At 39.4% G+C, this 21,418-nt stretch overlaps 1 protein-coding gene across 1 annotated transcript; it reads left to right on the plus strand.

Moving 5' to 3' along the window:
- The first annotated feature begins 2,066 nt into the window (after positions 1-2,066).
- Positions 2,067-19,251, plus strand: ANGPTL1 (angiopoietin-like 1). The gene is made up of 5 exons (XM_010191315.1): positions 2,067-2,409; positions 9,045-9,902; positions 15,052-15,245; positions 17,562-17,832; positions 18,832-19,251. The coding sequence occupies exons 2-5, from the start codon at positions 9,077-9,079 to the stop codon at positions 19,017-19,019; spliced, it is 1,479 nt and encodes a 492-aa protein (XP_010189617.1). The 5' UTR covers positions 2,067-2,409; positions 9,045-9,076; the 3' UTR covers positions 19,020-19,251.
- Positions 19,252-21,418: the final 2,167 nt, after the last annotated feature.

Below are 21,418 nucleotides of genomic sequence, written 5' to 3' on the forward strand. Positions count from 1 at the left end.
GGGCTTTTCCAACCGAGCGATTCTGTGAAGCATACTAAACAGACAATGCTTAAATACAAGATTGAAATCACTCATGATTTTAGGAAGTCTACTACTTCATTCCTCCAATTCAGCAATTAATAAAAATAACAGAAGGAAAAAACCTTATCTATACCACTTCAAGCCTCGCAGAAACTCTCTCGACTCACAGCTGCACGGGACAAGTTCTCTAGGCAAACAGCGCGCTCAGGCTGGGACGCTGCACGAGTCCCGCAGTTCATATTAATGACATCTCCAAAGGCCCAACAGCCTCACAGACAAGTTTCTTCAAGTCTTCTACCTCCTTTCTTCCCCACCACCTTTGTAACCTCACCACTCTTTCAATCTCTTGATCATGCAGAGAGGAAAATCCTCCTCCCTATACACTAATGCTGTAGATAAACCCCTTATTTTAATTCTAAATTCAACTCAATTTGAACTTCACCCAAACACTGATTATTTCTGTCTCAACTAAATTAAACATATCCTGATCAGCTCAACTATGAAAAGGAACTGCTCTTCTTCCCCTGCATTTTCCACATTTAAATTAAAAAGCAGACAAACTTAAATAATGTGTTTTAGTAACAGAGAATTTCTAAAATTCTATTTTGCTTCACTCTCAGCCTTGTATAATCAGAACCATAACAAGAAGTTGGGCTTTACAGGTGGAAGACTATTAATACAACCTCACAAGAACAGCAGTTGAGTTTGTTTAGCACCTACCCAGTACAGTCCTCAAATGTGAGTTGGGAGACTCTGGGCATCACTCCAAAACCAACACGTACACGCGCGTGTGCACACACAGAAACGAATTAAAATACTTGTGGTTGAAAGGTGACACATAAAAAAGTGAACAAGAAGGTATTACACATGACCTGATACACTACTAAATCTCTCAGTTTTCTATGCTGCTGGATTCAGTTTGCTACAAATCAGACAGGATAATCAGCAACGTCAGGCAGTCACAGTCAGCTGCTTTGCTATCTAGACTGTCCTGAACCTGACTTTGCTGAGCAATGTCCAAACAGGTCCTAAAAATCCCAAACCTGCTCAGTCTTCCACAGAAAGTAAACCATGCTTACTAATTATAATTAAGGAAATTCATTATGAACAGGCACCTGCAATATCATGCAGGATTTTATGAACCACTGTATTTGTAGTATTATCTTTCCGAAGGACTTGCTCAATTAAGCACTGATTTTCTTTTTCTTTTAGCTAAATCAAGAGCCCTTCTGTAGAGAGCTGTTCTCTAAACTTATTGGATGCACTTCCCTGAAGTCTACAATAATTCTGAAAGCATACTAGGGTAATTTTCTTTCCAATGTAATTGGCACATCCTTTGTGGAGAAACCAAAGAGATCAATGAAAGCAAACTGAATGCACTTAAGTGCTGGCTGACCACTGACAGAACTAAAACCAGTATTCTGCATTTCTCAGAGTACAATCTCAGTGACTTTTGCTACTTCTAACACCATTCAGATGTTATCAAATGTTCTGATACCTACCCAAAACCATCAGACACACAGTTTTAACATTTTCCACATGTTCCAGGGACTTCATGCATTTAACAATGAGAACTGTTTCCTATTAAGTGAATGTCAAGAATTGAATGCGACATTCTGTTCAACATTCTTCTAGACTATAAATGGTTCATTTTTCCTGTTGTATCCAGCCAGGCTGCCCCTTTTATTCCCAGCAACACAAATCGAGTTTTATCAGCCTGAAAGAATCTTTCTTCTAAATGAAGCCCAGTACTGTAATAACTTGAAAGGCATCTTTAGGCAGCGTAGTAAAAATGTTTGATTTGTAATTGCCTGCTGAACTCTTGCACAGTCTGTTGCCATATGGTACCCTCCCTTCTGCTGGCAAACAATCTTTCCTTGTTCCTAACTTCTCAGCCTCCTACCCCCTCCTTTTCTGGAGGGTATGGATAGGAAATCCGAAGGAGGAGTTTGTGCTGCTCTCAGTGTGTTGGTGGTGACATCATAGGTGGGCTGAACGGCTAAGTTGAGTGTGTGTTTGTTTAAAAAAAACTGTCCAAAAGTGATGTATATGGAATCTGGGTCAGCTGTAGCTGGTTAGTGCACTTCTGCATGCGAGAGTACAACACTGCAGTTTCAAAAAGCATTTCTTTCTCTCTTCTGGAATAAAACATACTGGAACATTACTTTTTCTTTTTTTTTTTTAATTAATAGTTAGCTTGGTTACCGTATGGAGCAACCCAAATCCTCAGTCCAGCTTGGATCTAACAGAGAAAGACAAAAGCAGTTTTCAGCTCCAACTGCAGATTAACAATCCACAGCACCGGGTAATATAGGAAGAAAAAGCAACTTGGCCTCTGGATTTTCCGTCTACCACAGAAGCAAAACAGCTGGAAGATTTTTTTCCTTGGTAAGTCTTAAAGTTATTCTTTCTTGCAAAAGTTTAATTTTGAGCTCTTTGTGAACTCTGCAGACACCTCAATCAACACACAATTGTGAAGAAAGAAGTCTCTCTCAGTCTGAGAAAAGTTTGACAACTAAAATATAAACCTCCCTTTTGTGGCATTTAGTAGACTTTGGAAACTTGGAAAGAATTAAAGAGGACTCTGCATAAGAGCAGAGCAGAGACTAACTCGTTCCAGTTGCAAGGATGAACGAGTTTCAGTTGTTTAGCTGTAAATCTTCCGTAGGTTTTGTTATCCACAGTTACAGACAATTAACACTACCAGATTATTTGCCAAGCATGTAATTTGGGTATTGTGAGCACGTTCATGTGAAATTCTGATCTTACCAGAAAGCAAAAGCCAAAAATCCTATCGACTTCAGGGAAACTGGATTTCATCCAACACCAGAGCATAGACCTAGCATTACTAGAACTAGAAAATGGATACCTCAATAAAACCACTGTAAAAACTCCCAAGTAAATCAATGCACATCTGTAAGTAGCAATCATTGTATATTGTTTCAACTAAACTTTTATTTAAGGTACTCCTAAGCAGCAGAAGTAGTACAACGCACCAAGAAACCCAAGTCAGACATTGATTCAGAATATAACCACGTTTGTAGCACAAACAATTGTGCAGCTGAAAATCCAAAGACGCTGCTGCAACAGGCACGAACCCATTCCTTTAACAACTGGCAGAAAGATGGGGAACTTAAGTGTACCTCAACTGAGCAGCAGTTCATTTCTAAATAAAGATTCATTTCCCAAACATGAAACGCAGCACACAAGGCAACACTCTGTTAAGTGGAAAATAGAGGGTTTTGTTCCAGTTCTTCTTTGGGGAGAGGGAGGGGGAAGGATGCAGTTGCAAGTCAAGGATTAAAGCAACAAAGCTCTTTACAAACAGAAGACAAAAGTACGGACAAAAACCCAAACAGAATTGCTAATACATAATTTTCTACTGTTTGCCTTTCTGCATGCTGACTTGGAAATGAAAACACAGTAAACAATCCAGAACAATGGAAAATAGCTTCAGTTACGTATTTGTGTGAGCAGGCTCTCAGAAATGTCTGACACATTAAGAGAGAAGGAAGGGGGTGATGCTAAAAGAAGAGAAAGTGTTACAGCAAGGAAACTTAATTAGGGTTTAGTAGATATGGGAAGGAAAAAAGTCTGAAGCGGTCTTGACAAAAAAGATGGATCCTTTCCAAGTTCTTGAGCCCTTTCTCTCACTACGCTTTTGTGTCTCTTTACATATTAAAGAGAACAAACTAAACAACAACAACAAAATCTCCCATTTGGAGCCTACATTGTGTGCTTTGGACACCAGTTTCCGTTCATTCACGATTAGCCAAGGTTTTGATTTACACTGCTTAGAAAAACTCCTCAATCTTTCATAAATGGAAATAGCTGGGTCAATAATTTTAAAGCAATAAACTGGCCATTGCAAGGTCTTAACTCTCTTCTTTGTTGCAGTCAAACTTTGGAGTTCAAATTTTGAAATATTTATTGTAAAAAAAAATAATGGACTGATGTTATTATACTGATGCCACAACAACGATCTGATGTATGACAAGAAGTATGGTACTTAAAATTTTACAGGAGTTCACCTCAAAGAGCGGAAATTCTGAATCTTCAAACTTCTGCCAGCACAGACCGAGCTTTCTCAGGTTCTCATTATTGCTTTACTGGGCTCAGTTTGTTGTTTGTAACATGTCCTGTTAGTCTGGTCCTTAAAATTTATACACCAATGAATAAAATCAAACGTCCTATAGCAAACATTCCCAGATGCTTCATGTCCTCAGTATCTGTTTCTCAGAGACTTCTGGAGCCCCTAAACAAGACATTTCCAAAGGCAAAATGCCCTGCTCCATTGTACCTGCCTGTTAAGATGCTGCAAACACACACAGTGGCTGCAAACAAATGTAAAGGAATCCTCCCAAAAAAAACTTCACCAAAAAACCCCTGGAAGTGTTACCATACTTTGCTGTGTTCTCAGAATATCTGGCATGACAGGATTTACAAACCTCTTCTGCAGAGAATTTCTAAGAATTTATCATTTGTAGGAGTGACACATTTTCAATGACTCCTTGAAAAACCCCTGCAGTTTTCAGATTGCCTTTTCTAAAAGGAACCATGGTGCTGTTAATCTCAGAGAAGCAGAATTCTGTGACTCCATACACCATGTTTCTGACTATCAAAAACCAAGAACCTATTATTCCTGGATGCCAGTCAATACAATGGAAAGCAATCCTGTTATTTCAGCAAAGGCAGAGTGACTTACCGGAAAAGCACTTGTTTAGACAAGGGAAAGTAACTTAAAGAAGTACACAGATACATCAAAAATCCATGTGAACATTTCTCCTGTAATAAGAGTACTTTCCTAACAGCAGTATAACTTCTAATGTTATGGACCCCATTTTAAACTAAAAACAAACCCAGAAAAGTCTCCCTTTATTCTTAGACAAGAGAATATAGATGGTTCTATTGATTTTAGCTGCATAGATAAGGCTTTACAGAAAATGAAGTATGCATAGCATCAATAACAAGAGCTTCCAGATTAACTGGTATCATGTTCAGAAGATCTTTATTCTCAGTATTATCCTTTACTTTCTCAAAAAAACCCTATCTGTTTCTCTCCCTGTTTAACACGTGTATAAATGGAAGTTTCTAAGAGAGGGCATCATTAGTATTTATCATTTGACCATATTCTTTTAATAAATATTCTGAACAAAGACATGTACTGATACTGCGCTTTCCATACAAAGGGAATCCTATGTCCACATTTACCTGCAACACTTCCCTTACGTTCAGTCGTAACCACCTATGGTGCCCTGGGAGAAGCAGTTTTCGTCAGCTCTGAAAGAACAGATTCCAGTTTGTGTTGGGGGTCTCCAAATTCTCCATCTGCTGAACGTGAGCATCACAGCAGCACAACAAAGAACAAGCAGTTTGCTGTGTAGGAAGTTAAGAAGTGCCAGATATATACGAGCTTCCACACTTCCTCATCCCTGCAACTCTAATCTTTGGAAGTGATACAATATTTTTGGGGTAACACAGCCCATGTGAGAAACAGCAGTTTCTCAGTGAAAGTTAGAAATCCTAGTTATTGGTTTCTTTAGCTTTTTTTTTTTTAAATTGGAACTTTGTCCCTTTAAAAGCAATAAAAATGAGGACTAATTCTGGAAACAAGTTTTTTGCTTTTTTTTAAAAATCGGGATCAGTCTGGAAAATGAAAGAAACCAGAAGAACAGGCATGGCATTAGATGTAAAATGTTACTGAAGCCCTATCCACAGCTCCGAGTATTTCTGACAAGATGATGATGAGGTTTGTGTTGCTATGAATAGCTGCACATTTGCTCCTGCAGAAGCAATAAAACATCAGCACGCCAGAACATACGTAATGCCACTGCCACGGAAACCTGAGACCCCAAACTGGGTGACACAGAAACACGGCAGAATCAAGAGAAGTGACAGTCCATTTCATTTAAACACAACAGTTCACAAGGACTTAAACAATGTCTTTTGAAGCAATAGTATCTGCAATCATCATCTCCCTTGCTAATTTTCCAAGGGCTGCATTCAGGTATTTCAGTAGTCCCACTCACTGCAGGCAACTCCAGATGTGCAGGAAGGGTTTGAGACTGGTTCTGGCTCTGCAGCTTCCTGAGCCTCGACCGCTTTATCTCACAGCGCTTGTGGCGCTGCCTGAAGATCTAAACTGGGTACCTGTGACATGATGTGTCTGTTTAAAACACTCTCAAACTACATCTCAACTCTAATACTTGTCATTTTTAGGTCTTACATATTAGGCTATCATTCTGTGATATTTTGGATAAACAGTTTCTACTTTTTTTTTTTAAGCTGCTCGCTCAGGAAGTTTCTGAAACGGTATTTTCATTTCCTTAAGCTGATTAAAAACTCCAGGTAAATACCCTGCTCGGAACCTATTCTTGTATACCAAGTTAGGCGTTCAGCTGCTCGAACATGCCAGTCAACACCGTAGGACGTTTCATTTTTTCCACATCAGAATTTCCATGAACCATACATGTCGCTCCCTCCACCAGGCAGATTCCTAGAAGGAACAGATCCATGCCTATCTGAATGCCTCAGTTTAATACATGACATTTGAACTATTTCAGAGTTCCAGGGCACAGTCTTATGCAGCTGTTGCATTTGGTTATGCCATCTTAGACCGTTTAATTCATTTTATGGTCTGACAGCACATATACAGACAGAGAATTTTTAACTTTGACACCAAAGCATAAATGTTCAAAATGAACACAGTATTAAAAGAAATGCAGAAGGCAGACTGCAGCAGAATACATGGTCAGAAACTGGGCTGCATCGCAAAATGTTTGGTTTTGAAGCATTCGTTTCAGATTTAAAGTATTTCAGGGGAAAAATGTGCTGCTGTGGGAAGAACCCCCAGCCGTTCATGACTTCAGTAACTGCACAGGGTCTTTAAAAACTACCAAGAACTAAAGTGTTATTCACCTTTTTTGGTCTATGAAGTAGCTATTATATACTGTGAAAACAGTAAAATACTGGACTTGTACTATGGCTTCATCCATGCCATGAAGTCGCTTTCCATGCATCTGCAAACACTGAATAGGAAGTATTGAAAAATAATTCGGGAGATGTGAAGAGGTTTCAAGCTTCAGACAATCAGTTCAGCTCCTTGCCAAGTCAGAAACCACCCACAGACCTGTTTCCCATGTGTTTACCGTGATTCATGTGAAAATTTAACCGAATGAACTTCCAACTGCACTGTTCAAGTGATTAATATTTTAAATGTATGAAATTACCAAAGAAAAATACACGGAGAGCTCTGAGAAAAGTGATACTTTTTCCTACCTTTTTTTTTTCTTAAACAGAAGTTACACCTCCAGCAGAGAAATATTACATTTAATCAAGTTCTGTTTCTGACAAAATAAATACCAGCAGACACCAAAACACACATGACTACCTACCAACAGTGAAACACACAAAAATAAGTTTTTAAATAGAAACATTCTCACATGTTGTATGTATTCCTGCCATTTACATAGGGGTAAGAGATGATTTGCAGTGTTAAAAAGCAAGGGTTTCATTCCCCTCCCAGAAGCAGAGCTGGCCATACAACTGCCAGCCAAACAAGTGAGTTTTCAGGCAGTAGGGGAACACTCGATCAAGATTCCTCGGTACAGTTCCTGACTGCTTGTACAGCACGCTTTAGACTTTGTAACCACTACTTTTACCGAAGCCAAAAAAATAACAACTGGATACATTTACTCTGAGATTGAGCAGACATCATTTTGCAACAGCGATTTTTAAAGCCAGTGACAGAAGTGGGAGAGGTGACCTGACACAAAAGTCACCTTATCACTTGTAAAGGTGAACGTAACGGAAGCAGCACTGTTCTGCTTCTCCTTCAGGGCGGCTGTTTCAGGATTGCCAAACGCACTTAAACTTGAACTTGGCAGGAGCAGCATGAAAGTGAACAGCTTTCTCCGGTTTTACTTTATGTCTCTTCATAGCTACACAAAGGCCACTGTACAAGGCCTTGTACAACCACTAAGAGCAGTCTGGAAAGAAAAGCCAGATCAACAGCTGAGATAAGAAGAGTGCCTGACAAGGCAAAGAAAACATTAAAAACGTGGGGTTTTTCCCTGATTTAAGTGCTTTGTGATCTCAAATTTTTAAAAAAGAAAGTTAAAAAAAATGGGTCTCAAAAACATTCTAAACTATTAAAATACCCTTGGATCTCTATCACTGCATTTTAGCTCTTTACACCAAGTTAACAAAATAGATTATTTTCTTTAAAAGGTGAATGAAGCACTTCAGTGTTGTATTTATATTGGTAACACCTTCAGTGTCACTTGGATAAAAACAGTATTTTTGTGTCTGTTCCAATAACTTTACACGTTAATCTCAAAAGGCAACTAAGCAGGGACACAAATGCAGAGCAAACAGCACTATCGGCTTTCCTCACAAATTAACATGTAATTAATATGTAATTTTCAATGCTTAAGGTAACCAGCATCCAAAATGGTGTTCAATGTGTCTGTCTTTTTCAAATCTACTACATGTCTGTGTACATATAAATTTGAAAAGTGTGTTTATGAATAGGTATGTATATAGCATATTAAAAAATCATACATCTATAGATATAAAAAGCTGAAAGAGGACCCGAAAGGCTTATATAATACAAATTTAAGAATTTATATAAATATTATTGAAAATCACTATGTCTCCCTACTTCCCTTCCAATTGTGTGTTCAATAACGTCGAGCATTTCACTGCACCGGGTATGGATCTAAGCAGTCAAGTCTACAATGAAAGTGTAACACCTAAGCTAAGCTGAACGTTGTTTCTGAAAGTTTGTCCATTGCAACAACTTCGCTACTAAATCCAATATCTAAATTTTAGGGTTTGTTGCTCAAAATAGAAAGCTATTCTTTGAAGATAATCTTATGGAAACTAATTTCAAGTAACATATTCCAACGACCTGCCCACATACACGTAAGAAGGGCAAACCCATCCGTTCAGGCAGTTTAAGCAGTACGGGAGCCTTAGTTCTGGCCCTAATTGAACTGTTTTATCTTTTATCTGTTCAACAGTCTCTTCTGACAGACATCACACTTGCCTCAAGATGAAGATATTTAAATGGACTCTGGGGGTACTATTGTTCCTGCTGTTGTCTATTGGGCGCTGCACAGAGCAATCGACACCTAATAAAACGTCCCAACGGAGACACCCTCGTTCAGCAGACGCCGGAGAGGAAGGAAAGAAATGTGGTTACACGTTCTTGGTCCCAGAACAGAAAATCACCGGGCCAATCTGTGTCAACACTAACGGACCAGGTACCGGTCACAGAAAAGACGAAGTCACAAGAATGGACATCGAGAACCTGAAGGATGTGCTGTCCAAGCAAAAGCGGGAGATTGACATTTTGCAATTGGTAGTGGATGTGGATGGAAACATTGTGAACGAAGTAAAATTACTGAGGAAAGAAAGTCGTAACATGAACTCTCGGGTCACCCAGCTCTACATGCAACTCTTGCACGAGATAATTCGAAAGCGCGATAACTCACTCGAGCTTTCCCAACTGGAAAACAAAGTCCTTAATGTTACAACAGAAATGCTGAAGATGGCAACAAAATACAAAGAGCTTGAAGTAAAATACGCAGCACTAACCGATCTTGTGAACAATCAGTCTGTGACTATCTCGCTGCTGGAAGAGCAGTGCCTGAGAATCTTCTCGCGGCAGGACACCCATGGGTCTCCACCTCTCGTTCAAGTAGTGCCACAGCACATTCCTAACAGCCAGGCATACACCCCCGTTCTTCTGGGAGGTAACGAGATACAGCGAGACCCAGGTTACCCTCGAGACAGAGATGTAAGGCCACCACCCGATCCGGCTACTTCTCCTACAAAGAGTCCTTTCAGAGTACCACCACTGGCTTTAATTAATGAGGGTGAGTTGCCTATCACTATTTACCTAACCTGAGATTTCTGTTTCAGAGGGGAACTGTCCTGGCTACAGAAACAGGACGAAGAATTTAAAGTATCTGGTACAGCCACCCCTGTCTCCTGGTTCTGATTTTCTTCCCCCCCAAGGAAAGCTTTAGTTTCCCAAGCAGCCTGATTCTTAAGCTATGGCTGTATAAAATGAATTTGTTGAAGCAGCTGATACTCAGAAATTCAATCTGAAGAACATACGCCTCTGAGTCACAAAGTATTGGGGTTTCTGTCTCCAGCTGGGTTTGAGTTCTGGGAATGGAAATTCAGTATTAGCATATACTTTCTAGTACTTAGCCCTCTTTCTTTAAAGATGCCTACTAGCTACACGTTACAGTAGCTGGCAATGGTGAATAAGAGAAGCTAATTAATCTTAAATAGATGAAGTAATTTTAAGTAGTTGTTCTTTATGCTTACACATATACATTTGCCAGAAGTTAATCCTGCTAGAAGAATTTTACTCCTCCTGTTCTGAGCTGCTTTAAAATGAACATCTAAATCCACCAACGCAGTGGTGCAATAAGTCTCTAAGTGTCTGGTTGAAATATTCAGGAGAGCAAGATAAGTTTGAAGGGATAATTGAATCAAAGCTGGATCCAATTAAATGCACTCAGCTTTGAAAATTTAAAATGAGTAACTACACTCCCAGTAATTTGATATCAGTAGGAGATGGCAAATTAAATTAATACCATAAACATTACAAAAATACATTCAGGAGACTGTATAACATCTTCATGTGTTGCATTCTTCAGGTCATTGGATAAACTCATTTATCCCTAGAAACACACTGATAACAAGAAAATTAACTACCTCTGAGCTGTCCTGAATGCTACCATGATTCCCACTTTTTTGACAGAGTTGTGATAAAAAATAATAATTAACATTTCAAAAAAAGGTTTTCTTCAGATATCTACTCAAGTGCTTGCTCTTGGCTTCTGTCAGCTTGCACAGGAAAAACGCTTGGTTTGGTTTGATTTTTTTTTGCTTTCAAATTGCCTTCAGTCACAGCTGGAAGTTCAACTTGGTTCCTTAGGTGAAGACAAACATCTATTTGTGACCGTTCCACAGCACTAGAAACAACCAGCTGCTGGTGTAAAGAACAACTACTGTTATTCAAGATCCACAGAAAATTCAGGCTGTGCCAAACTAATCAGCCCAACTAAAACGCCCAATGTCATGAGAACTGAAATCGCACACCATGACACCAAGAAAACAGCTAATATAAAAGCATTACACTGATGTCTGGTCAGACAGGAAAGTATAATTCTAAAAAATGGCAGCTTCCTGTTTCCAAGAAAACCCGCAAGTCACGGTTCTGATATAAATGTGTATTTTTTTCTCTCAATGTCTGCCTGCTGCACATACAAAATGAAGAAATAGCACAGAAGATTGCTCTTTAAACTATCTACTGTGTTTTTCAGTAAGGCCTTCACCATTACAAGTTCTGAGTTTGAATCCATTTTTGCAAGGGAACACAAAGAAGTTCTAGGAAATGTATTTTAACATCATTCAACTTCCTTTATTTAGTACCAGATTCTTGAGTTTGAAGTTTAAGTGTTTCTTGCAGTCCCTTGGGACAATGAGGGTTGAGAGCTGCTACAATTGGTAGAGCATCAATCATCAAAACCAAGACTTCTAAGCTGCAGCACAATGCCCAGTTATTATCTCTGATTTTTTTTTAAATTAAAGTAAGCATATTTAATGCTGCACAGAACCAAAACTGTCTATGTTCCGGAAAAATGAACTTTCCAGTTAAAGGATGACTATGATGTACAAAGATGTCAAAAGAGACCAATGAAAACTAAACAGCCCCATTGAGAAACAGGCCTGACAGACTTGGTTACGACAGAATAACCTGGACAAACAAGTAGGAGCTTTCTCCTGCTGCACTTGAAGAAGCCGTACTTAAACTTGCACACAGCAGATGTTTACAGAAGGATCAATGTGCATCTAAATATTGGGGGTGGAGAGGAAAATTCAAAATATACGGAGAACAGAAGGATGAGATCGTATTCCCTAAAGAGTATTTTGGTGACTCTGCATAAAATTAGCTCTAAAAATTGAAGATTACTGTTCATGTGAATTGTATTTTTAATAATTCTCTTAATCCTTGGAATAATAACTATTGCTCCCCAATTTTACTGTCACTATGGTGCAAAGCATAGCTTCAAGTAGACACACACAGCTCACTCTGCTACTCACACCTCTCAGTTAACAGTGCAAAGCTGTTGGTTTTTTTTAATGCATGTCCAATTTTATTTGGGAATTTTCCTCCAGTATTGCCCCCAAAATTATTGGGCAAACTGACATAAATCCTCTACATGAAGCTCACACAAGCACAGCTTCTGTATTACCTGCACAAGGTAACATTTGGCATCTTAAAACAGGATTCAGCCATCATTTTGTTAAGCTTCCAACTTAAAGTATTTCATCACTTTAGTTCTCTGCTCCGTCTAATCTACAAGGTAACATGATCTGTACTAAATTACCCACCCAAAGCACAGTTTTAGAAGTGAAATATTTAACAGATCATCTTCTCAGAGTATTTCTCGCTTATAAATAAGCTCAGCGACAGCGTACACAGACTGCTACAAAAGACCAGATATGCAGTACATACTTATTCTTTAAACATATAGCAAAATTTCAAACAGAGTATGTTGGGTTTCTCTCATTAACCAGAGAGCCTCCAATCACACCAGCACTGTGGAGAGTCCAGCACTGTTTCACAAACCTCAGCATTTCCACTGAACAAGAAATGGGTCAGTTCCTATGGGCGAATTTAAAATAACTACATATAGCAAAGAATTTACTTCTCAAAAACGATTCAAGGCTATACAGCAAAACTTGTGGGATTCGATGGATTTCCTTACTATAAGAGCTGAAGTCTCTTGCTTTTACAGCAAACTTATGATAAGCACATAGACAAAGCTGAGCATCAAAGAGCAGAGAAGCTGCATCTTGTGCCCTTAATACCAGCTGAATTTCAGAAGTTGAAGTCTATTATGTAAACAGACTAGCACAATTCTGTCAGCCTTAAAAGCTACTTAAAATCCCTCCAAACATCAGCTTGGGTCTCTGATGGAAAAAATGAGTCCTCAGTTCGTCCTCCAGTAATAGTCACACACAGCAGACCATACCAGCTCTGGAACAATCTCCCTGCTCAGTTACACAGTGCCCAAACCTACTTCAGACAGCTCACGGAAAGGGAATCACAGAATCACAGAATCACAGAACGTTAGGGATTGGAAGGGACCTCAAAAGCTCATCCAGTCCAATCCCCCTGCCGGAGCAGGAACACCCAGATGAGGTTACACAGGAAGGCGTCCAGGCGGGGTTTGAATGTCTGCAGAGAAGGAGACTCCACAACCTCTCTGGGCAGCCTGGGCCAGGGCTCTGTCACCCTCACTGAGAAGAAGTTTCTTCTCCAATTTCAGTGGAACCTCCTGTGTTCCAGTTTGTGTCCGTTACCCCTTGTCCTATCATTGTTTGTCACCGAGAAGAGCCTGGCTCCATCCTCGTGACACTCACCCTTTAAATATTTATAACCATGAATGAGGTCTCCCCTCATTCATAAAGAGGGGAGACTCTCATAAAGAGACCCAGCTTAGCCCAGGAAAATATCTAACCCCTAGACAAACTTGGCAACATGCGCAATCTATGTGAAAATTTTAATTGTGAACAACATAAAATGCACTTCTATACCAGAGCTCCAGTATTTCTGTCCCAAGCTACGACTGTATGCATGGCAAGAACGAGCAAAGCACCCTTGAGCACTGAGTACACACACTCAGTGCTGCTGCACCTACAGCCATGGCTCAGCGTCTGCAGCATCCTCGGTAGCACTGGCACAGCCAGGAGTTCCCTGCAGTCATCTTCATTAGATACACAAGCTTTTTGCAATTTAATTAATATGAAACTCTTTATGGATTTCTAGCTAATTATGCAACCAGCAACTACTACTTTAAATTCTTAAAAATAAAAAAAGAGCAACTTATAACTTGTTTTTGTCACACAACCTTCATCTGCAATGAAGGTCGCTTTCTCTCAACCTCTACTTTTGATTAAAGAATAACCTCAACAACTCTCTCCTATGCTTCTTTGTCCATTAGCTCCTCCTGTGACTGATGAGTCTTCTCTGAACTTCCAAGTATATGTGAGAAAATGAGCCTTCTAAAAATGAGAGGAAAGCTGTAGGTCATTTATTTTCAGACTTACTGAGTATGAGTTTTCCAATATATTTAGGGCATCCATCATGAACTAGCCATCAGAACATATCCTGCTTTTCATTAGCAAATAACCGGTCTCTCTTTAAAACCAACTGAAGTAGTGATACATGAACATAAATCCTTCTCTAAAAAGTAGAAAATAATTACCAAAAATTGAAAGCAGCACTGTCAGCAGAAACAGCATTTTTGTAGAATCACAGTTCTGAAAACAAATACGGGAGCACTTGTAGCTGCTCAACAGTTCTCCGCTGCCTGCGTACTTTCTTCATCAGGATGACACGCAGAACTTAAGAAGATTCCTATCCACACTGGAACTGGGTAGGTATATCAAGGCAAAATAAAGTTATGGAGTATAAGAATACTCTCACTAAATGTCATGTCTGCACTCTTTGGCAATAAATACTTGTGACAGCAGCTCTCAAACTATTTATGCATTCAGGTGGGGAAAGGGGGCCGCCTTGGGTGTCTGTTTTGTTTTGAACTTGCACGAGGGCAATGAAGCACATTCAGGTTGACCTTTTGTAAAAGGGGTACAGGAAAAAAAAGACTTAATGAAAACCATAATGCAATTCTTGAACATCAAGAGTCAGAGAATAAATCTTTGACACAGTAGACAAAGTTAAAAAGATTGGGTGTCTGTTACTATAAAGTCTATTATCTGTTCAGCAAAAATTATGCTTTTCTTTAAAAAAATATACATAAGCTATTAACATGTTTATTTCTTTATAGATACAATTAATCTAAGACAGTGACTTGTTACTGTTTTCCACGGTAGTTTTACCTTAATTGAATTGCTGACTTTCCATTACCATTACAAAATATTCTCGAACAACGAGTGCTGCAGAGCCAAGTCTGAATGCTTGAATTTCTTTTGAAAAAGGTCCGTTCAAAGACTGCCAACAAGCCAAGGACGCTGGGCATTCCAACAGCGGGATTTATATGATCAAACCTGAAAATAGCAACGAGCCGATGCAACTATGGTGTGAGAACAGCCTGGACCCTGGAGGATGGGCAGTTATTCAGAAGAGGACAGATGGATCTGTCAACTTTTTCAGGAACTGGGACAGTTACAAGGTAAATTCTGGAATGCAGAAAAATCAGCTGGTTCACTTCAGTGCAGCAGTGACATTATCTATCACAACCGAGACTGTGCGAGCATTTCCAGTGCACTTCTTCACTGTGAGCATTTGTACAGAATGATAAACACTGAGGAGCTGGAAATAGATAGTGGAATTAATTTTACAGAGATAACTGAAGAAAGTGGTCATCCCTCAGGGGCAAACGTATTTAGTAGGAATGTCCTGATTCACTCAAGGCATTACTTAACTTAGCATGAACTACCCGACTGTCTGAAACACCCTGCATTTGTAACGCACAGCACAGTGACTGAGGAGACACATGTTATGCTAGACAGTGACTGGGAAGTCATTCATTACAAAGACCTAAGCACATGATTTCTATTAACACACTGAGAACTACAGTAAGTACTTGAAAAGCTTAATTGTCTCCCTTATGAATAAAGCAATCTTAGCCAGTGGAATTATTCATTGAAGCACGTTAATAGATTTTCAGGATTAAGGCCTCAACTTTAAAATATTCCAATAACGAATTAAAGGAAATAATTTCTACCTTTAAGATTAGGTTAGAAGTCTGAAGCTGTAGGGCTGGTGAAGGGAAACATGTTCCTGTGTGTTACTGTGATATTATGGATGAGCAGACATAACATGCAGGACGACAGACACGTGCTGCTTTGGTATAAATACACGACAGACAAGGAATCTGAATATCCATTTTGTTGGGTTTTTAAAATAACAGTCATGTGCTGACTTCGTATGTACAGGACACTTTTTCCTTATGATGCTGTCTTCACTTTAAATGGATCTGCAATTGCATTTGCATTGTATCTGAAGAGATAACTGAGTAACACAACTCAATTAGTAATCTAAAAAATAGTACCATACATCCAAAGGAAAAGACAAAATATTACCATGAGGAGTGGCATTTTTTGCATCCTGGGAATTTAATAATTCAAATGTTAATCATCCCTTAGTAACTATTATTCAAAGTATTTATTTCCCAGAAAATCAGGTGCTGGTTTTCTAGGTTGTGGGGTTTTGTTGTTTTGGGGTTTTTTTGTTTGTTTGTTGGGTTTTTTGGGTTTTTTTAGGGTTTTAAAATGTTATTTTTTTCAATATGTTGTAAGGTAGGTAGAGTATTTTCTATAGTAACCATAAACATTTGAAACACAATGCAAAGAAAATACAGAAGTGTATAAATGGTGTTTAATAATGCCTCAATCTTGGACAAGACTTTGCCTCCAAGAGATTTCTCACTGAATTGCAGCAGCTGAAGATGTTATTCTTGAAACCCACCTTAAAGTACTTGAAGGTGCACCTCTGCGACTGCCTTTAAACTGCAGGCTGCATCGCTAACAGAGCTGTCTCTCATACCCACATTGCTACTTGCCCTACCTCTGCGTGGCTGCACAGCTACCGTGCAACTACGTATTGCAGATGTGGCCACGAGCCAGGAGAAAAGCACTGCTACCGTTTTTGGCAGCAGCACGACGCTAGATCAACTTCAGTCACCTGTGAAACCACAGCTTGAGCCAGGAGTCTAGAGTGCTTATCTACTGGAGAAAGACTTCTCCAGGAAGTGATCTGAAGCAGGAAATCGACTGCAGGTCCTACATAATCAAGGGCCTGAGGAGGACAGGAAAACCTCAGGAACTAGGAAGTGTAAAGGATAGCTACGGTGGGCAATGTACCTACCTTAGCTGCAAGACCAGAGACTACCAACACTGGTGCACTCAGAAACAGGAGACACCAGACATGAAATATCACTTCACAGCTACCATGTTGGTAGCTGTTCTTTGAAAGGAAAGATGTCTTTGTATTTCATTTCTAATAAATCTAGTAAAGAGTACAGATGAATTACGTGATTAAATGTCCAGTAAGAGTAGTTGTGTTAAAAAGGTAACAAAGTCATTTACCTTCAACACTGAGACTATTGATCCATAAATACCTTTTCCAACCTGGAAATACAGCCTCTTAAGTTCTATTCTTTATACATTCTTACAGATCCCCTTCCCTTTGTCAAGAAACGTACTGCTTCAGCTTCCATATTCTCTCTCCTTTTAACTTAAAAAGAACAGCACATCACAGAATATGGGTAGTTTTACCACCTTTACTGATTCTGGTGTTACCTCGTGGGGCTAGCAGTCCAACTGAGCAAATGGCCAGGAAAACAAGCATTTAAATGCATGGGTTGAGCAGTCATTGAGAAGCTCAAAGCCCTTCCGCACCCAAGTCCCGCTGGTTTACAATATTCCTGAGTTTTGCAAACAAGCAGCAGTGAGCTAACATCACCTTCTGATCCTCTTCTGTACAGAAAGGATTTGGAAACATTGATGGGGAGTACTGGCTGGGACTGGAGAACATTTACATGCTTACCAATCAAGATAATTACAGACTATTGATTGAGCTGGAGGACTGGAGCAATAAGAAAGTCTATGCAGAATACAGCAGCTTCCGCCTGGAGCCCGAAAGCGAATTCTACCGGCTCCGCTTAGGAACCTACCAAGGAAACGCAGGCGATTCCATGATATGGCACAACGGGAAGCAATTTACCACACTGGACAGAGACAGGGATATGTATTCAGGTAAGGAAACCAGCATGCATGTGAAAAGCGAATACAGGAGATTCCATTAGTGATACCACCTTTAAAACAGAATATAGTACCAGCAAGTATGTACATTCTGATAAAACAACTATTGAAAGATGCTTCAAACCAATAATGATAAAAAAATCATGTTAAACAGGGCTACCCCCTGCAGCATTCAGAAATTCAAATCTAATACCCTCATTGATCAAGCTTTATACTTAGCTCAATGACATCCTTATCAGTCACATGTGACTCTCTGCAGTCAGGAAACCTTACCAGGTGATCTCTCAAGAGTAATGTTGTGGCCATATAACATTACTCACCACAAGCTAAAGCCTCTGAACAGCAAGAAAGGAACTGCAATTGTGCACAGGCTTAGTTATGCACCAGCCCTTGAGAAACGGGCAGATCACTGCTTCCCTCTCCTTAAAGGACGCTTTTTTGTTGTTCTTTTCCATGCTCTCCCTCCAGCTTTCCCTTAAAGCCTCAGCAGTAAAAGAAAGGCTGGGAAGTGTAGTACTTAACTGCTTTTTCTCAGCTGTCAATAATCGTAAAGCTAGACAAATCTTGCAAACTCAAACAAGCCTGTAACAGTAAACACATGAGTTACAAGCAACTCTTTGTGGAACTATGGCCCTGTGTGCTGCTGAGGACTGTGTCCGCTCACACTGCTTCCACCAAAGTATTCCTAAACACTACATAACCTGAGTTCCTTGAACATTAGGTCATGGCCGAGCACTGTTGGTAGTCTGAGAAGAGTTGATCTCACTTTTCAGCTGTCACATTAAATATTGTGTTAATCATCCCCCCTTCAGGTAACGGTTGCTGTTACAACAGAATTTATCATCTAGGTAGCAGCAGCAATTGATAGGACCAGGACAGGCTATGAAGTACTTCAAAGTCCCCCCCAAAACGAAGACAGAATAGGAATGTCCTCGCTAATCTCCATTTCTCCTCCTCAGTGTTGAATTTCACCCATGTCTTTCTGTCCCACAGGAAACTGTGCTCATTTTCACAAAGGCGGCTGGTGGTACAACGCGTGTGCCCACTCCAACCTTAACGGGGTGTGGTACAGAGGAGGCCACTACAGGAGCAAGTATCAGGATGGAATATTTTGGGCTGAGTACCGAGGAGGCTCCTACTCCTTGAAAGCAGTTCAAATGATGATCAGACCTATAGACTGAGGAGGAAAATCCCACAGTGCTCAAGTGACCATGTATAAATTTCTCAGTGCTTGAGTTCCAGAAAAAAAAACCAAACCATATTACTTTTTAATCATTATTTTGCACAATCTGCCCCTGCAAAAAGCAGGTCTACAGTTTTCCTGTCTTTTTTTGCTGTTGTGTTCCCCTCTCTTTTTTTGTTGTTGTTAGAAACCTTTCCTACTGTGACAGTGTTTTTTTTAACACACATTCACAAAAGCAGATGTTTGTGCTTGCAAAGCAGATTCATCTTTGTTCAAGTACAACATACTTTATATAAACAGGCTTTAAAGCTGGTAAAAAATACAGATATGACAAGATATAAGCTTTTTCACTTTAAAAGCTTATGCTTTTTCAGGTTAGCTCAACCCTTAAATGTAAATATGTGAAATGACGTTGTCTTGCTTTGATGTGAAAAGTGATTAGTTATTTAACAATTTATTTAAAAATGTTGGTATTTCTTTCAATGAAAATCTGACTTCACATTACTGTTCAAGATTTACTCCAAGAAACTATGCAAAAAATCCAAGATATTCAAGCTCTGCCAGCAGAGAAGTCTTTGCAACAAATAATCATTTCAAAATGAAGTCGTGAATTAAACGTGAAACATAACATTTCTTAGTGGCGTAGAGAATTCCTTAAGAGCTGCATACCCTACCTTCTGTAAAATACTTAGGCAAAAAGTTCCTAACATAAGAAAAATAACTGTATGGATTTACTGATAAACTCAAGACACCCTAATCGTTCCATACTTTTTTATACTTTCTACCTCCACACTCAAACCTAATTAAACAAAAGTGTTTCTTGCTACTTTGAACTTCAATGACAAAGCAAAGAGCCCTGATATTAGGGAGCTGAACAAGTGCTCTCATGTACTAATGTAGAGAAAGACCAAGTCTCTGACTATTTTGTTTTCCTCTAACACAGCTTGCTGTGGACACAGTAAAGCCGAGACTACAAGTCAGCTCTGAGTGCATTCTTCCTGCCACCCCAAACTTGGACTGCTGTTGTGACATGCGCATTTCCCTTCCCATACAAGTATATTCAATTTTTTACCTTCTGGATATCTTACTTCCACTGGAATTAACCTGTAATTTAAGCAATTAATTAGAAAATACTTTCCCAACCTTTAACAAATGCTACAAAACATACTGCAGCAAAACAGGAAACAACAAAATGGTCACTTTAGGTACCAGAGTCTCCAAAACTAAAGCTTTCTTCCCAGTATATAAAATTATTCAATAATTGTACTTAGCCACACAGGTTACCTAATTTAATTTGATATTACACAAAAACTAGATACGCTGTTCTGAACTGTAACCAACTTACTTGTTTGGCACCTCGAACGTCCCTTCAGGATTTTAAGGAACTTTGCCTCTATTTAGCTTGAGAAACTCTAATGGCTGAAGGAATAACCTCATGTTATTGTTATGTTAAATCAGGCAATACCAATTGCTATGCAAAAAATCTCATTTGTAGCTCAGAGGGGAGAAAACAGCGTTCTGCTTTCAAAACGCAGTCTGTGGAGCAGGTAAAGCCTCAGACAACACACGGCTGTGAGGGCTGTAGCTCAATCTTTGGTCAGAGACCACAGCCAACAAGTTCCAACAATATTTAATCTGGACTGGTGGGGGACGAGGGGGAATCAGCCCCAGCACACTCCATTCCCAGGTTCCAAGAATGTTAACTGACACAAATGTTTAAGATTACAATTCTGAAATTTTTCTTCATATAAAGAGCATTTGTTAGAAACATGGTACAGAGCTCACCGATCAGGTGTTCTAGACAATGTGCTTTAATTACAAATACAAATTCAGCAGCTCTATGGTCTATTTTTTTCCACGGTAGCTGGCCAGAAGAGCAGTTCAAGGTAAATTTCAAAGCTGAAAATGCACTCCAAAACATTTTTTTTAAAGAACACTTCTGACAGCTTTAGTTCATTCAACTGACAGATTTCCTCTCCTTGGAATAGATCTTTTTTTACCACAAGAATCTCTTACCTGCTACAAAAACCGTGTTTGTTTATTCAGCCCAGGCAGTGAAAGGTGTACTTTACAGAAACCCCTAAGTAAAACTAGCTTGCACCCAGCCCTTAAATTAAATCTTACATATTAGACATCTAAGAAGTGAGTCTCCTCCAATTTAAAGCTGATGGAAGATGTTAACTAAACATTATTAAAAAAAATATACCCAGAAAGCTCAGACTGTACAAGTGCTGTGCTCTGAAAGGAAAGACTCAATTTTAATTTGCCAACTGAAGATGATGAGGAGGGAAAGCAGAGCGTCTCTTCTTCAGATTGGTTTATACTCTGTACAATAATTTACTACTTCCAAATGCTTGTAACTCTATCAGTTCTTAGCTTTGGGGCTGAATTTTCTAA

Source organism: Mesitornis unicolor, unplaced genomic scaffold, assembly GCF_000695765.1.
Source record: "Mesitornis unicolor isolate BGI_N332 unplaced genomic scaffold, ASM69576v1 scaffold8319, whole genome shotgun sequence".
Lineage (NCBI taxonomy): Eukaryota > Metazoa > Chordata > Aves > Mesitornithiformes > Mesitornithidae > Mesitornis > Mesitornis unicolor.